The sequence below is a fragment of the Musa acuminata genome, chromosome BXJ1-3 (genome assembly GCF_036884655.1).
Source record: "Musa acuminata AAA Group cultivar baxijiao chromosome BXJ1-3, Cavendish_Baxijiao_AAA, whole genome shotgun sequence".
NCBI lineage: Eukaryota > Viridiplantae > Streptophyta > Magnoliopsida > Zingiberales > Musaceae > Musa > Musa acuminata.
In genome coordinates this window covers 46,261,995-46,275,868 of record NC_088329.1, presented here as the reverse complement: position 1 = coordinate 46,275,868, position 13,874 = coordinate 46,261,995, and the positions used below count along the sequence as shown (strand labels likewise).

The 13,874-nt window shown below is 39.5% G+C and overlaps 2 protein-coding genes across 3 annotated transcripts; both read right to left on the bottom strand.

Moving 5' to 3' along the window:
- Nucleotides 1-160: 160 nt before the first annotated feature.
- Nucleotides 161-3,588, bottom strand: LOC103980024 (B3 domain-containing protein LFL1-like). Of its 2 annotated transcripts, none has more exons than XM_018823468.2 (7): nt 2,845-3,588; nt 1,674-1,715; nt 1,500-1,586; nt 1,300-1,394; nt 745-791; nt 592-668; nt 161-497 (listed from the first exon to the last, which is right to left on the bottom strand). In XM_018823468.2, the coding sequence occupies exons 1-7, from the start codon at nt 3,001-3,003 to the stop codon at nt 273-275; spliced, it is 732 nt and encodes a 243-aa protein (XP_018679013.1). In that variant the 5' UTR covers nt 3,004-3,588; the 3' UTR covers nt 161-272. The 2 variants fall into 2 exon arrangements, with proteins under 2 accessions (XP_018679013.1, XP_018679012.1); XM_018823467.2 differs by having other exon boundaries at nt 1,294-1,394; nt 2,845-3,586.
- Nucleotides 3,589-11,928: 8,340 nt separating this feature from the next.
- Nucleotides 11,929-13,005, bottom strand: LOC135638436 (hevamine-A-like). The gene has a single exon (XM_065151551.1). It carries the CDS (start codon nt 12,967-12,969, stop codon nt 12,586-12,588), a length of 384 nt encoding a protein of 127 aa, XP_065007623.1. The 5' UTR covers nt 12,970-13,005; the 3' UTR covers nt 11,929-12,585.
- Nucleotides 13,006-13,874: the final 869 nt, after the last annotated feature.

Here is a 13,874-nt window from a genome sequence, read left to right as displayed (position 1 = left end):
TAGAGGGTGGGTTCAGGGTACGTCTCTCTCTCTCTCTCTCTCTCTCTCTCTCTCTCTCTCTCTCTCTGTGTCCGCGGCGGCATATATGCATGCTTTGACCAATTCTGCATTTATTAGCACAAAATGGTCCCTAAGCAAAGGCAACAGCAACAGCCGAGAGTGGAGAGTTTTGTGGTTGCTGCTTATTTTAAGGTGTAGTGTATGTTTGAAGTCATGAGAATCACAAACATAGTTAAATGACGGGCTCCCATCCGAACATGGGCACCGACTGGTTAGCTCCCGGTGCTTCCATCAGGGAATGTCATGGGGAAATCTTCCTCGAACGCGTAGCTTAGTCCGTAGCCATATGCAACGTTCATGCCTTCCGCCAGTGGCAAAAAGAGGTCCGAGTATCTCACGCTGCCGACCACAATGTCCGGCAAGATGGAGTCGAAGATCCCGTCATCTGCAGGTGCAACCGAAGGCTCTGAGCTTCCGGCCTTCTTGGCTCGAATTACCTGTAAAAAAACAATTAGTCATATGAAGAAGAAGAAGAAGAAGAAGAAGAAGAGAATCGTATGGACAATGCAAAAGGCCGGGGGAGGAGCATACATATCGGTCTTTGCTGTCATCCTTGTATATCATGATAAAATCCCCAAGCTCGAGGTGATGCTCCTTGACGTAGTCGCCTTGAATGAAATCAGGGCAGGTCAGGTCAGATCAGCACACCATGTATGTATCTGAGATTTAAGGAGGGGAGCTCACCCGTGTTCTCCAGTATGTACATCCTGCTCCTATTATTGGGCCAAAATCTGCCCAAGACGTGAGAAATGTGAGATGTCAAAAACAGAATGAGAATGATGATAGAAAAACATTTGACTTTCTGTACCACCAAGTGCAGGGAAAATTCCCTGATAGACTTGTACTTGGTAAGGCGTGCGGCATGGATCTCTAAATTTAATTGCATGTTAGCCATCAGAACAAGAACAAAAAAAAAACCAAGTATTTTTTTTTTCTGTTCTGGAGAAACACAAGTTGACCAAAAGCTAGTAGACAGCGTGTGTTACTTCCTTCCGAGGAAACGTCTCCCGATTACGAGTGAGAGTGTTCATAGATTTATCTCCCAACGCACAAATAGGATGGTTAAAAAAACAAAGCACACGGCCAAACTTTCTAATGCTTTGGTTAGGTTAGTTGATTCCTTCACGTTTATCCAAAATGTATATGAAAACGCAACACCACATTCATATACTTGATAATCGTATGAAGCAAGATATCGTAAAGAAAAAATAAAAATAATTAGCTGCATGAAACCTGTACTTGAAGGTCCAGACTTGAAGGTTCTCCAAATCGTCCATGTTTATGGCGATGCCGTCCCTGGAGGTCAGATTAGGAAGGTGGGACTCTGCTTCTTTCTGAAAATTGTTATATGGAAGAGCAGAAACAAAGACATAGATGATGCATGATTCTTAGAGAAAATTGAAATGCAGGAAATAATATTCCGAGTGTTGTTGCAACACCTTTGGGAGAACGATTCTTCCGAGTTGGCTAACATCACTGTTCCTGAGCTCCTTTTGCAGCAGAAATCTCAAACCATCCACAGCTTGCTAAAAAGTAAGATGAGCATATTTCTCAAGAAAAAGTTTGCATTCGATGTATAACAAAGATACACATATACATCACCTAAACCTTACATCAGGATCAAGGGCTGGCACATTCAAATCCAGCACGGATCCCTGTCATGAGGAGATGCATATTCCATTAGCGGCTTCCTATGTTGCTTTACAAGATTCATCAGCAATCTTAAGAGAGAGTAGGCGATTGCTGAAAAGCTACAAAGCCCAAACAATAGGTCTATGTATAATCAGACTCTTAATGCACTAAACTAGAATAAACCGCAAAGGTTAAATTCATCAGCAGTTACCAAGGCACATCTTGTCAACTGGCAGAATCAGCATAAACGAAAGGCTTAAACCCTATGTGATTTTCGATTTGAAGCCAACATGCTCCTGGGATATTCTTCCTTCTTGTATGAGCAACAAATTTGGCTGCTGCTATTGATATGAAAGGTGTTTTGGGAGAGAACTTCTCATGACACAGTTTTCCTGAAGCTGTTGTATACATACGGAAAGAGAAAGAATGGGGCCATTAAATTTTCTTATAGGTGGTATTACATTGCATAACATAATCAGGCTAAAAGAAGAGCGATTGATTGAGATCGAGATAACATCAAATTTTCTCTTGAAAATGTTGTGTGTTTTTAGCTCGTTAGGAACACCTGTGGTATGATTCTTGATTTATGGATTAACTAAAACACGATCCATTCATCGTTCTGCACATGTTTCCACGGATTGTTTCGTCTTTCTTCCCCCTGATGGATGAAGAATGCTACTTTTTTGTCTTTGCCATTAGAAGCTCGTCTGAGGAAAACTTGCTGTGTGTATATGTATATATGTAAAAAATTGTTTGGAGTGTTGTTGGACGCCCGTTGGACAGTTTGATCATCCGACGAGGGAGGACGGCATCACATAATCTCCAAGCAATCCGCCTGATTTGACCTCGTCCTCAGTTTTCTAAGCACTATCGGAGTGACTCTGCGCTCTCGATACGCTGGAAGGGTTGCTTCCAGCCCGAGAGATGCAGACCGGAGACCATCATCATACAACCATGCACACAATCTTGTCAAGAGTCGGGGCTTCGGAAGCACTGCACGGCCCGGATTGATCATGACAAAGGCCGACCAGATCAAAAGGCCCGTCTCTTATAAGCCCATTAACTCCCGACGTGACAGGCGATACAGTAATCTATAACGACTTCGACGTGAGACGGATAGGAGACGAGGGCGGCACGAGGAAGGGGACTTACAGAGGCCGCGTCGGCGTCGGACGCAGGGCGACGGCGGGTCCTTCGGCCGCGCTGCTTGGCGACCATCTTCCTCCGTCGGGTGGCTCGGTGCTCCGCCGCGTCGAGGGGGCTGCTGAGGGAGGAGGCGACGGGCGCCTCCAGCTTGCTCGTCCCGGCCATGGCAGCGGCAACGACTGTCGCTTAGCTAGTGGTGGGAATGGGAAAGGTCGAGATGATGATGGTGGTGGTGAATACGAGAAGTATAGATAGAGCGAGAGGAAAGAGGAGGGCGGGGGGTGGGGAAATAAATGCAATGAGGATAGGAGGAGGAAGAGGAGGGTGGGAGGTTCGGAGAAGAGGGCAGGGGAGATGGGAAAAAGGGGTTGGGGAACAGGTTCGTGAGTGGTGGATGTTTCTGAGGAGGGACGGCCAAGTGTTGGAAGGGCTCTGACTTGGCTGCACCGGGAATCAATCAATGGTCTCTTTCTTTTCTCGCTCTCTCTCTTCCACTGCTTACACTCGTCGTTCGTCTCCCCTTCTCCAGCCAGCTACGATCAATGGCCGAAGGAGAGAGAAGAGGCCAAAGGTAAAAACTCCACTTACTGCCTTCCCCGCCCCGCCTCCCCTCTCCCTGCGGCTCGGCTATGAGTCGAAGCTCAACATCTCTCACCCGTGATATGACGGATTCGACCCTTTTTAACACATCCACAGTATACACACCTCGGAGCCAACCATCAGCGGGAATAAGCATATATAACTACGAGGAGACGATTCTATGGGCTTCAATCGATGAGTGGGGGGGGGAGTGGAACTCATATCCCGTCGAACTTATTTCTAATGTATACATGTATATATTACTTTTGGACCTCATGAGAATGCCTCAAAACATACCGACCGACCGACCGATTACGGTTTTGAGCGCTTAGATTACAGGCAGATCGAAATCGCTCCCCCCGTAAACCTAAAAGATAACTTCATATAGGGGGAGGGATCGGGAGTTGCCACCACTAATTAAAACTTGAGATGCACCGGTTCTTTGTGTAACCGTTATTATTAAATATCTAATTTAATAATAATATAACTGTTATCATTAAGATTCATAATTGATTATCATGAATTTCTTCATTAATTATGGTTTAAATGATTTCAGTTTTTTATTCTTTAAACATGAAACCGTTATTATTAAATTAAATATTTAATATTATTAAAGTTCTTCATTATGGTCCAAACGTTACAAATCTGAATTAATTCTTGAACGTTATGATTTGGTGATGATAAATGTTCTTGATGGGAGAACATCTATATATACATGAGGATTTTGGTCCCTTGGCTCAATCATCTCTTTGAAGCGAAAGGCTTTCCTACACCATCTAAAGTGAGAGTTCTGAGCCGAGAAGAACCAAAGTTCAAGAAGAAACCTCTGCAGAAATTCTTGGCGACAATGGCTGGAGGTACGCTATTTCGTTTCCGCATTAGTTTATTGTGTTTCTATTACAATGATTTAGAAACACAAGTTGGCTTCATCAAAATTTCTTACATTTGGTATCAGAGCCGAATGACTTCTGCCTTGATATGAAAAAGTTTTCATTTTTATGCCATGAAAATGAATTGATTTTGGTTTTTCTTGGAAACTTGTTGATATATTTTGTTGAAAATCATGAGGAAATATCATTTTCAATATTTTAGTTGGTAAAATGCTCATATTATGTATGCGTATTTAGTTCTATTAAATTTTGTTTATGAGCAAATTTTTTATGTTTAAAATGTCTAGTGATCCATATAATCTTAATTAATTAAGAATTAGCCACAGCATCCTTAATTAATTAAAATTATATATAAAGTTAAAATAAGGATCACATAAGTAATTAGACATCATATTGTGACTGATTATATTTCGTATAATAATTGTTATCCCACAGGATCTTTTATTATATTTAATATAATTAATCAGGATAAAATATTAGATTATTTTCATAATTTACCCACAGGGATTATGAATTGGAATATAATTTGATAGTTTTATCATGAAGACCATATGAATCTATTTGAATTAAGAATTTAGCCCACAGGTAATTTTTATGTCATGAGATTCATATTTTTGGCATGTTTCACATTGGTAAAACATGTAATTTAGTCTATTAAGCTTCAAATTTTGACATAAGCATGTTTGATTTTATGCAGTTTCTCAAACTGTTAATTTATCTGATATTCGATGTGATATTCCCGAACTTAGTGGTGATAACTATAAGATATGGAAGGAGAGGGTTCTCCTCCATTTAGGGTGGATGGATATTGATTATGCTATTAGAAAAGACGAACCACCTATAGTCACTGATACCAGCACTCTAACTGAGATCGCGTTATATGAGCGATGGGAGCGATCCGATCGGCTCAGCGTGATGTTTATCAAAACTAAGATAACTGCTGGCATACGTGGTTCTATTGACCAGCATGAAAATGTCCGAGACTTGCTAAAAGCTATTGATGAACAATTCATCACTTCAGATAAGGCACTAGCAAGTACCCTTATTATGAAATTTTCATCCCTTAGACTCACCAACATAAAGGGTGTGCGTGAGCATATAATGCAAATGCGAGATATTACGGCTCAACTTAAGAAACTTGAGGTTAATATGTCAGAATCCTTCCTGGTGCACTATATTCTGAACACCCTTCCACCTCAATATAGCCCTTTTAAAATTTCATACAATACACATAAGGACAAATGGTCAATTAATGAATTAATGACCATGTGTGTTCAAGAAGAAGAGAGGCTAGTAATGGAATTGGGTGAGAGTGCATTGATGGTAACCACTCGAGGGAAGAACAAAACTGACAAACATCAAGCCAATCAAAAAGCTTATCAGCAGGGAAAAGGTAAAATACCACCCCAAGCTGATATCAAGAAAGAAGCAAGGTGTTTCTTTTGTAAAAGAAAAGGACACATGAAGAAGGAATATACGAAATTCCAACAATGGCTTGAAAAGAAAGGTAAACCAACCTCATATGTATGTTATGAATCTAATATGGTCAATGTTAATATTAACACCTGGTGGATTGATTCTGGATCAACAATCCATATTGCAAACTCTTTGCAGGGTATGCAAAACCTAAGGAAGCCAGTGGGAAGTGAGCAAAGCATCTTATCAGGAAATAAGATGGGCTCACATGTGGAAGCAATTGGAACATGCATTTTAACTTTAAGTAGTGGTTTTGTTTTAAAATTGGAAAGAACCTTTTATGTACCAAGTTTCTCACGAAACTTAATTTCTGTTTCCAGACTCGTACCATTTGGATATTCCTTTAATTTTAAAGACACATCATTTCGTTTATTATATAAATCTGATTGTGTTGGGAATGGTATTTTGTCCGACGGTCTTTACCGTATTTTATTACAAAATGATAATACTCAAGGTTCAATGCATGTTCATGCTGGCATTAAGAGGTGTAATATTAATGAGGACTCCTCTATATTATGGCATCGGAGATTAGGACATATCTCCATAGAGAGAATTAAAAGATTAGTTAAAGATGGGGTACTTAGTACTCTTGATTTTACTAATTTTAAGACTTGTGTGGACTGTATTAAAGGAAAACAGACCAATAAGTCCAAAAGGGGTGCTAATAGGAGTTCAGACTTATTAGAAATAATTCATACTGATATATGTTGTCCAGACATAGACATACATGGTCAGAAATACTTCATCTCCTTTATAGATGATTACTCACGATATATGTATATATATTTGCTTCATAATAAAAATGAAGCATTGGATGCCTTCAAAGTCTTTAAGGCTGAAGTTGAGAACCAATGTGGTAAGCAAATTAAAATTGTGAGATCAGATAGGGGTGGAGAATATTATGGTAGATATACTGAAAATGGACAAGCACCTGGTCCTTTTGCTAAGTTTCTTCAAGAACATGGGATTATTGCCCAATACACTATGCCTGATTCTCCAGACCAGAATGGTGTTGCAGAAAGAAGAAACCGAACATTATTAGACATGGTGCGGAGTATGCTTAGCAACTCCAATCTTCCTAAATATTTGTGGACTGAAGCACTAAAGACGGCTGTGTATATATTAAACCGAGTTCCAACCAAGGCTGTCCAAAAGACACCATTTGAATTATGGAAAGGTTGGAAACCGAGTTTGCGACATATGCGCGTTTGGGGATGTCCGTCTGAAGTTAGGATATATAATCCACAAGAGAAGAAACTGGACCCGAGGACTGTTAGTGGGTATTTCATTGGATATGCCGAAAAGTCCAAAGGTTACAGGTTCTATTGTCCATCTCACACAACTAGGATTGTGGAATCAAGAAACGCTAAATTTCTTGAGGATGATGTGATTAGTGGGAGCGATCATTTCAGGAACATAGTTTCCGCACATGATCATATAGAATCTCAACCTTCCACATCAAATGATAGATTGGTTATAGTTCATAGCACTCCTCAAGTACAAACTAGTGCTGAACAACCAATCATTGAAATTCCACAAGTTGTTGATAGTATTCTAATAGATCAAGCAGTTCAGGAATTACAACAAGCTCCTGAACAACTAGTTGAACCACAAGTTCCTCAAGGAACCATTGGTACAACATTAAGAAGATCTACTAGAAATAAAAGATCAGCAATTCCTGATGATTATGTTGTATATCTACAAGAATCTGACTATAATATTGGAGCCAAAAATGATCCTGAAACATTTTCACAAGCCATGAGTTGCAAAAAGTCAAATTTGTGGCATGATGCTATGAAAGAAGAGATGAATTCCATGATGAGCAATGAAGTCTGGGATCTTGTAGAGTTGCCTAATGAAGCAAAGGCCATTGGTTGCAAATGGGTCTTTAAAACTAAGAAAGATTCGTTAGGCAACATTGAGAGATACAAGGCAAGACTTGTTGCAAAGGGATTTACTCAAAAAGAGGGAATCGATTATACGGAGACATTTTCTCCTGTATCTAAGAAAGATTCTCTGCGTATTATTTTAGCATTAGTTGCTCATTTTGACCTTGAGTTGCAACAAATGGATGTGAAAACAGCATTTCTTAATGGAGATCTAGAGGAAGAGGTTTATATGAAACAACCTGAAGGTTTCTCCTCTAGTGTTGGTGAGCACTTGGTTTGCAAGCTTAGGAAGTCTATATACGGCTTAAAACAAGCCTCCCGCCAATGGTATTTTAAATTTCATGAAGTGATTTCTTCATTCGGATTTGTTGAAAATCTCATGGATCAATGCATATACCAGAAGGTTAGTGGGAGTAAAATATGTTTCCTTGTTTTATACGTAGATGATATTTTGCTTGCAACCAATGATAAGGATTTACTGCATGAGGTGAAACAATTTCTTTCTAAAATTTTTGACATGAAGGATATGGGTGAAGCATCTTATGTCATTGGCATTAAGATCTATAGAGATAGACCTCGAGGCATTTTAGGTCTATCACAAGAAACCTATATTGATAAACTTTTAGAAAGATTTCGGATGAAGGATTGTTCACCAAGTGTTGCTCCCATTGTGAAAGGTGATAGGTTCAATTTGAACCAATGCCCAAAGAACAATTTTGAAAGGGAATCAATGAAAAATATCCCATATGCTTCTGTCGTAGGAAGCCTTATATATGCTCAGGTCTGTACTAGACCTGATATTGCATTTATTGTGGGGATGCTAGGTCGATATCAGAGTAATCCAGGTATGGACCACTGGAGAGCTGCAAAGAAAGTGATGAGGTATCTACAAGGAACCAAAGATTACATGCTTATGTATAGACATACAGACAATCTGGATGTGATTGGTTACTCAGATTCAGACTTCGCCGGTTGTGTTGATTCTCGTAAATCAACATCAGGATATATTTTTATGATGGCCGGTGGAGCTATTTCTTGGAGAAGCGCTAAGCAGACCTTGACTGCTACTTCTACCATGGAAGCTGAGTTTGTCTCCTGCTTTGAGGCTACTTCACATGGTGTATGGCTTAAGAGTTTCATTTCTGGGCTTAGAATCATGGATTCTATTTCTAGGCCATTAAGAATTTTCTGTGACAATTCAGCTGCTGTCTTTATGGCTAAAAACAATAAAAGTGGAAGTCGAAGTAAACACATCGACATTAAGTATCTAGCCATAAGAGAACGTGTAAAGGAAAAGAAAGTGATCATTGAACATATTAGCACTGAATTGATGATTGCTGATCCTTTGACTAAAGGCATGCCACCTCTGAAATTCAAGGATCATATAGAGAAAATGGGACTTGGTTCCACTTTGTAATGATATTGAAACTCTTATATATATTGTGAAATTTTCTCATTCATGCGCATATTATTTTGAGAAAATATATTGTTGCCGGACCAAGAATAAACATAAGGTTTATTCATTAAGTAATATTACCATATTAAGATTAAGAAACTAAATACATCGTGATACATAGATGATAATACTCGCTTTTAGAGGACTTATCGCTATGATTCGTGTATTTATTTCTTAAGAAAGTTATTCAAGAAAATTAATTCAAATTATTAAGATAGACGTATGGACCAAGTGGGAGAATGTAACCGTTATTATTAAATATCTAATTTAATAATAATATAACTGTTATCATTAAGATTCATAATTGATTATCATGAATTTCTTCATTAATTATGGTTTAAATGATTTCAGTTTTTTATTCTTTAAACATGAAACCGTTATTATTAAATTAAATATTTAATATTATTAAAGTTCTTCATTATGGTCCAAACGTTACAAATCTGAATTAATTCTTGAACGTTATGATTTGGTGATGATAAATGTTCTTGATGGGAGAACATCTATATATACATGAGGATTTTGGTCCCTTGGCTCAATCATCTCTTTGAAGCGAAAGGCTTTCCTACACCATCTAAAGTGAGAGTTCTGAGCCGAGAAGAACCAAAGTTCAAGAAGAAACCTCTGCAGAAATTCTTGGCGACAATGGCTGGAGGTACCTATTTCGTTTTCGCATTAGTTTATTGTGTTTCTATTACAATGATTTAGAAACACAAGTTGGCTTCATCAAAATTTCTTACACTTTGTTATTGTCATCATCTTCAACGCAATGCAACTTAGCATGAAAGAAATGGGCGGGCTTTCTCGTGTCTTCTTCTTGGGTTTTGAACATTGCGAATAATAGAAATAGCAAGGTCTATAGTACCGACCCGTACCGCCTAGTACGAGCGGTACATACCGATATAATAGGTTGTTGGTACGCGGATCATCGGTTACCATGCCGAGTACTGTAGCACTACTATATACTTTCTTTGCTTCTCCAAAGTATATACATGTATGCATTATATATGTTTGGCTTTGAATGCCAAACTTGCCTCGTGCCGTGTCTGTCTTTGTTTCTTTCGGCTTTTGTTGGGTTTCCTTTGCGTCCGGAGAATGCTTTCCGCCACAAAACTAGACCATTGATTTGGTCTTTTCCCACTCTTCTCTTCCTCTTGCTGTGTCGGAGGTTCCATCGCTTGATTTCTTGGCTACGACAAACGTTTGATATGAATCCTATGCTTCCACTTTTCCTTCTTCCCAGAAGACACGTAGCCTCCTAAACCAAGTCCCATGCATGGGTTTTTGGCTTCCTCCCTGTGAGACAAAAAAGAGTTCCATCCCAGCCGAACTCCTCTTGGAAGTAACTTCTTGGATATTGAACATCTTTTCAAGCAAAGATATCTTTGGACTCGTACAAGTTTCGACTGTGTTGCTCGGGAAAGTGAGATCAATAGCTTGTGTTCCTTTTTCTGTAGTCAAATGTTGAGCTATTTTTTGTCTTTGCCTAAGTTTGGCATGATCTATTCCAAGATGGTTTTCAAGATGACATCATTCACCCGAAATCAACAGCTATGCCATGCTTCATGTCTTGTTTCAGAAACTTTGACCAGATTCTTGACTCTCGGGACACATGACAGATGCATGAAGCATGGGCACGCAGCTTGAATTATGATGGTCCATACTATAGTACTCGGCACGCCTGAGTATACCGTTCGGTACACCCAGGTGTACTGAACGGTATACTGTACTGTACTAGTACCAAGCATAGGTCGAAACACGTACAGTATTGCGAACCTTGAGAAATAGGACTCTAAATTATTGCTGAACAAAGATGCTTCTCTTAATTTTCATGTGTTTGTTTTGTGATGTTATCTTCTTGTCATTGTGTCATTTTTCTCCATCTCTGCTAACAAACATAACATCGCCATTCGATTCTGAAACTGCTCTCTGAAATAGATGATAGCTTATATTATTCAAATTTAGTTATATATATTGTTAGATTAGTAAAATTAATTCAATTAACTCAGGATTAAATTCAAAAATATCATTGCTTGAGAATAATATCATCTGCACTCATATATTATTATTGAATTACATGCCTTGGACTTCGTGAAACCATTATAGATTTGAGGCCTGCTATATAACAAAGATAATAAGAAAATCCAATATTCTGAGAACTATTCTACGATTGCATTGGAATTAAGTGTCACACTCTGATCTGACTCAAAAATTAAGATGTTACAATAAGTTACATCATTCACAGGTCTATGTTGGATGTGTTCTCCTGCGTGATAATTCATTCACATATGCATAATATATTTCAACGTCGTTCTTATGTTTACTTTGTACCTGTGCAACAGAAGGAGGGACTAATGCATGCATAAACAATTGTCACTGTGTTGAGATCAATATCCTTTCTAACCCTTATTGGATCTGCTAAAGTTAAGCAACATAAAGAAAAGACATATATTGGATCTGAAGTATAAGAATGAAGCCTATGTAACAAGGACAAGTGTGGTTAAACTATTAGAGCAATGGTAAAGAAATAATACTAAAAACCGAGCAAAACATCTAATTAAATATTGAATGAATGATTAAAAAAAGATGAAAAGAAATCGGAACGTATAAATCATTGTCTTAATGTGAATTCTAATCCTCTCGTGTCGGTATAGGTAGAAAATCTATACTCATTGTCCAAATGAACGTATAAATCATTCTTATTATAATCATGCGTGGTTGTTGTTCTTATTATTATTATTATTATTATTATTATTATTATTATTTTTTTTTTTTTGAGAAAATAATAAGATGGGGACATATCTTTGCGCAATCACAGCAGGTGTTTATTGTATTATTAGAGGACACCACAGGCGCAGCATCCATCATAACTGGACGCTCACACAGTTCCAGTTCACACGGAAGACGACGCCACCAAAGTAGACGAGATGGAGTACAGACGACGATGAGGGCACACGTAGTCCTTCACCCGAGCCCTATAGTTATTGGTCAGGTCAAAGTATCTGTTCCATAGCATAATTCCTCCGTACTTCTCTGAGGGCTTGACGAGGGGAAGAACTTTATTTATGAGGTCATCAGGTGAGACGTAGCCACTTCCAGCCTCAGGAGAAGCAAGGAGTCCGAGGAACACCTTGCTTACGTTTACGGAAACCCACTGGTTCCATACCTGAACAAAGGTGTCAACGTTGCTGGGGGAGTACTCACAGTAGTTGTTGTAGAACTGCACAAACAGGTAGTCCAAGAGACCGGTGTCGATCGCAGGTTGAAGGTGTGCGTCTGGGAAGGGGCACTGTGGCACCGCGCTCAGGTAAACTTTCTGCTCCGGCGTGCTGTAGGCCTTCAAGTAGCGAACAAGATCGTCGTAATAAGCGGCACCCCCTATTTCGATGTCCAAGTCTACTCCGTCCAAGACGGCGTTCCCGAGGGGTCGATTGGCGGAAGAACCGCCCAAGAAATTGTTTCAGATGTAGGTGGCGACCTCCCTGGCATCCTCCTCGGACACCAGGTTGTAGTTGCCGATGGCACCGCCCAGGGAGAGCATCACCGTGACGTTGTGGTCCTGCTGGCATGAGATGATGTCGCTGCTCAGGAAAGTGCAGCCGCCGCTGTTGGGGTCACAGTGGCCGGCGAGGTTCATCTGTGGAATCCGGCTGTTTCCGAACTGGTTGAGGAAGGCTATGAGGACGTACTTGTAGTAGCCGGTGGCACAGGCTTCTCGTAAGCCTCTCTCGTAGCCGTTTTGGCCCCAGTAGACTGCGATGCATGATGGTTCGGCACGCAGTCTTCCGGTGAGTGCAAGCAACAGGCACAGGACTGCTAGTTGCAGTGGTGGTAAGCTCGCCATATTGAACCACGAGGATGCTGCTCTCTTCCTTCCTTCCTTCACATAACTAATCCATGGCATACTACTCTCTTATATAGGAGAAGTGGTTAAGAGGAGACTTGTCCTTCTTTTGTCATTTGTCATTCACTGTCTAAATTTCTCGTCATATGATTCCAATATCAACGTCGAACAGTCATTTCTCTTTCTTTTGGATTTTGGATCTTGCGAAGGGTGGATGTCAACACACGATATCAGTATTGAACACTTTCGAAGGTAAGAGATAAAAGAAGTTGGTGTCGGGTGCCTCTCAATTATTGTTGCCCGTCTCTCAGTTATTGTAAGGACACCCGTTGATATCCCATGCATGCACTACAAATGTCCTTCTTCTACTTCTCGATATCCCATGCATGCACCACAAATGTTACCTTCTTCTTCTCCCATGCATTATCCCATGCATGCACTACAAATGTCCTTCTTCTACTTCTCGATATCCCATGCATGCACCACAAATGTTACCTTCTTCTTCTCCCATGCATGCACCACAAATGATATCCCATGCATGCACCACAAGTGTTATCATGTTACCTCAAACTCATACACTATTTACTTAATGGCGTCCAAGAGCCTTTTTTTTCTTTAATATATTTTTTTTCTCAATAATAATGGAACAAAAATAGATGAATAGAAAGACACTAATAATATAAAATAAAAAATAATTAATAGGTGCTCAAGATGAATACTTCCAAGATGAAAACCTTTCAGCTTCATGACTCATGAAAAATACTCCTATGGTAAAGGTTTCTCACCTTCGCTCATTATTTCTCATGTGGACGATGGAATCATACCATAAAAAATGAGTCACACGAAATAACTCAATTTTAAATTGATTCATTTTTTTATTAATTTTAATCACGATATTTTGGTCT

What these genes read in the sequence shown, in the direction of transcription:
- LOC103980024 (XM_018823467.2), bottom strand. Translation starts at nt 3,003, where the DNA reads ATGGCCGGGACGAGCAAGCTGGAGGCGCCCGTCGCCTCCTCCCTCAGC. An exon ending in GAAGAATCGTTCTCCCAAAG is followed by an intron (nt 1,395 to 1,499) that starts GTGTTGCAACAA and finishes AACAATTTTCAG; the next exon opens with AAAGAAGCAGAGTCCCACCT. An exon ending in GTACATACTGGAGAACACGG is followed by an intron (nt 669 to 744) that starts GTGAGCTCCCCT and finishes ATTTCATTCAAG; the next exon opens with GCGACTACGTCAAGGAGCAT.
- LOC135638436 (XM_065151551.1), bottom strand. Translation starts at nt 12,969, where the DNA reads ATGGCGAGCTTACCACCACTGCAACTAGCAGTCCTGTGCCTGTTGCTT.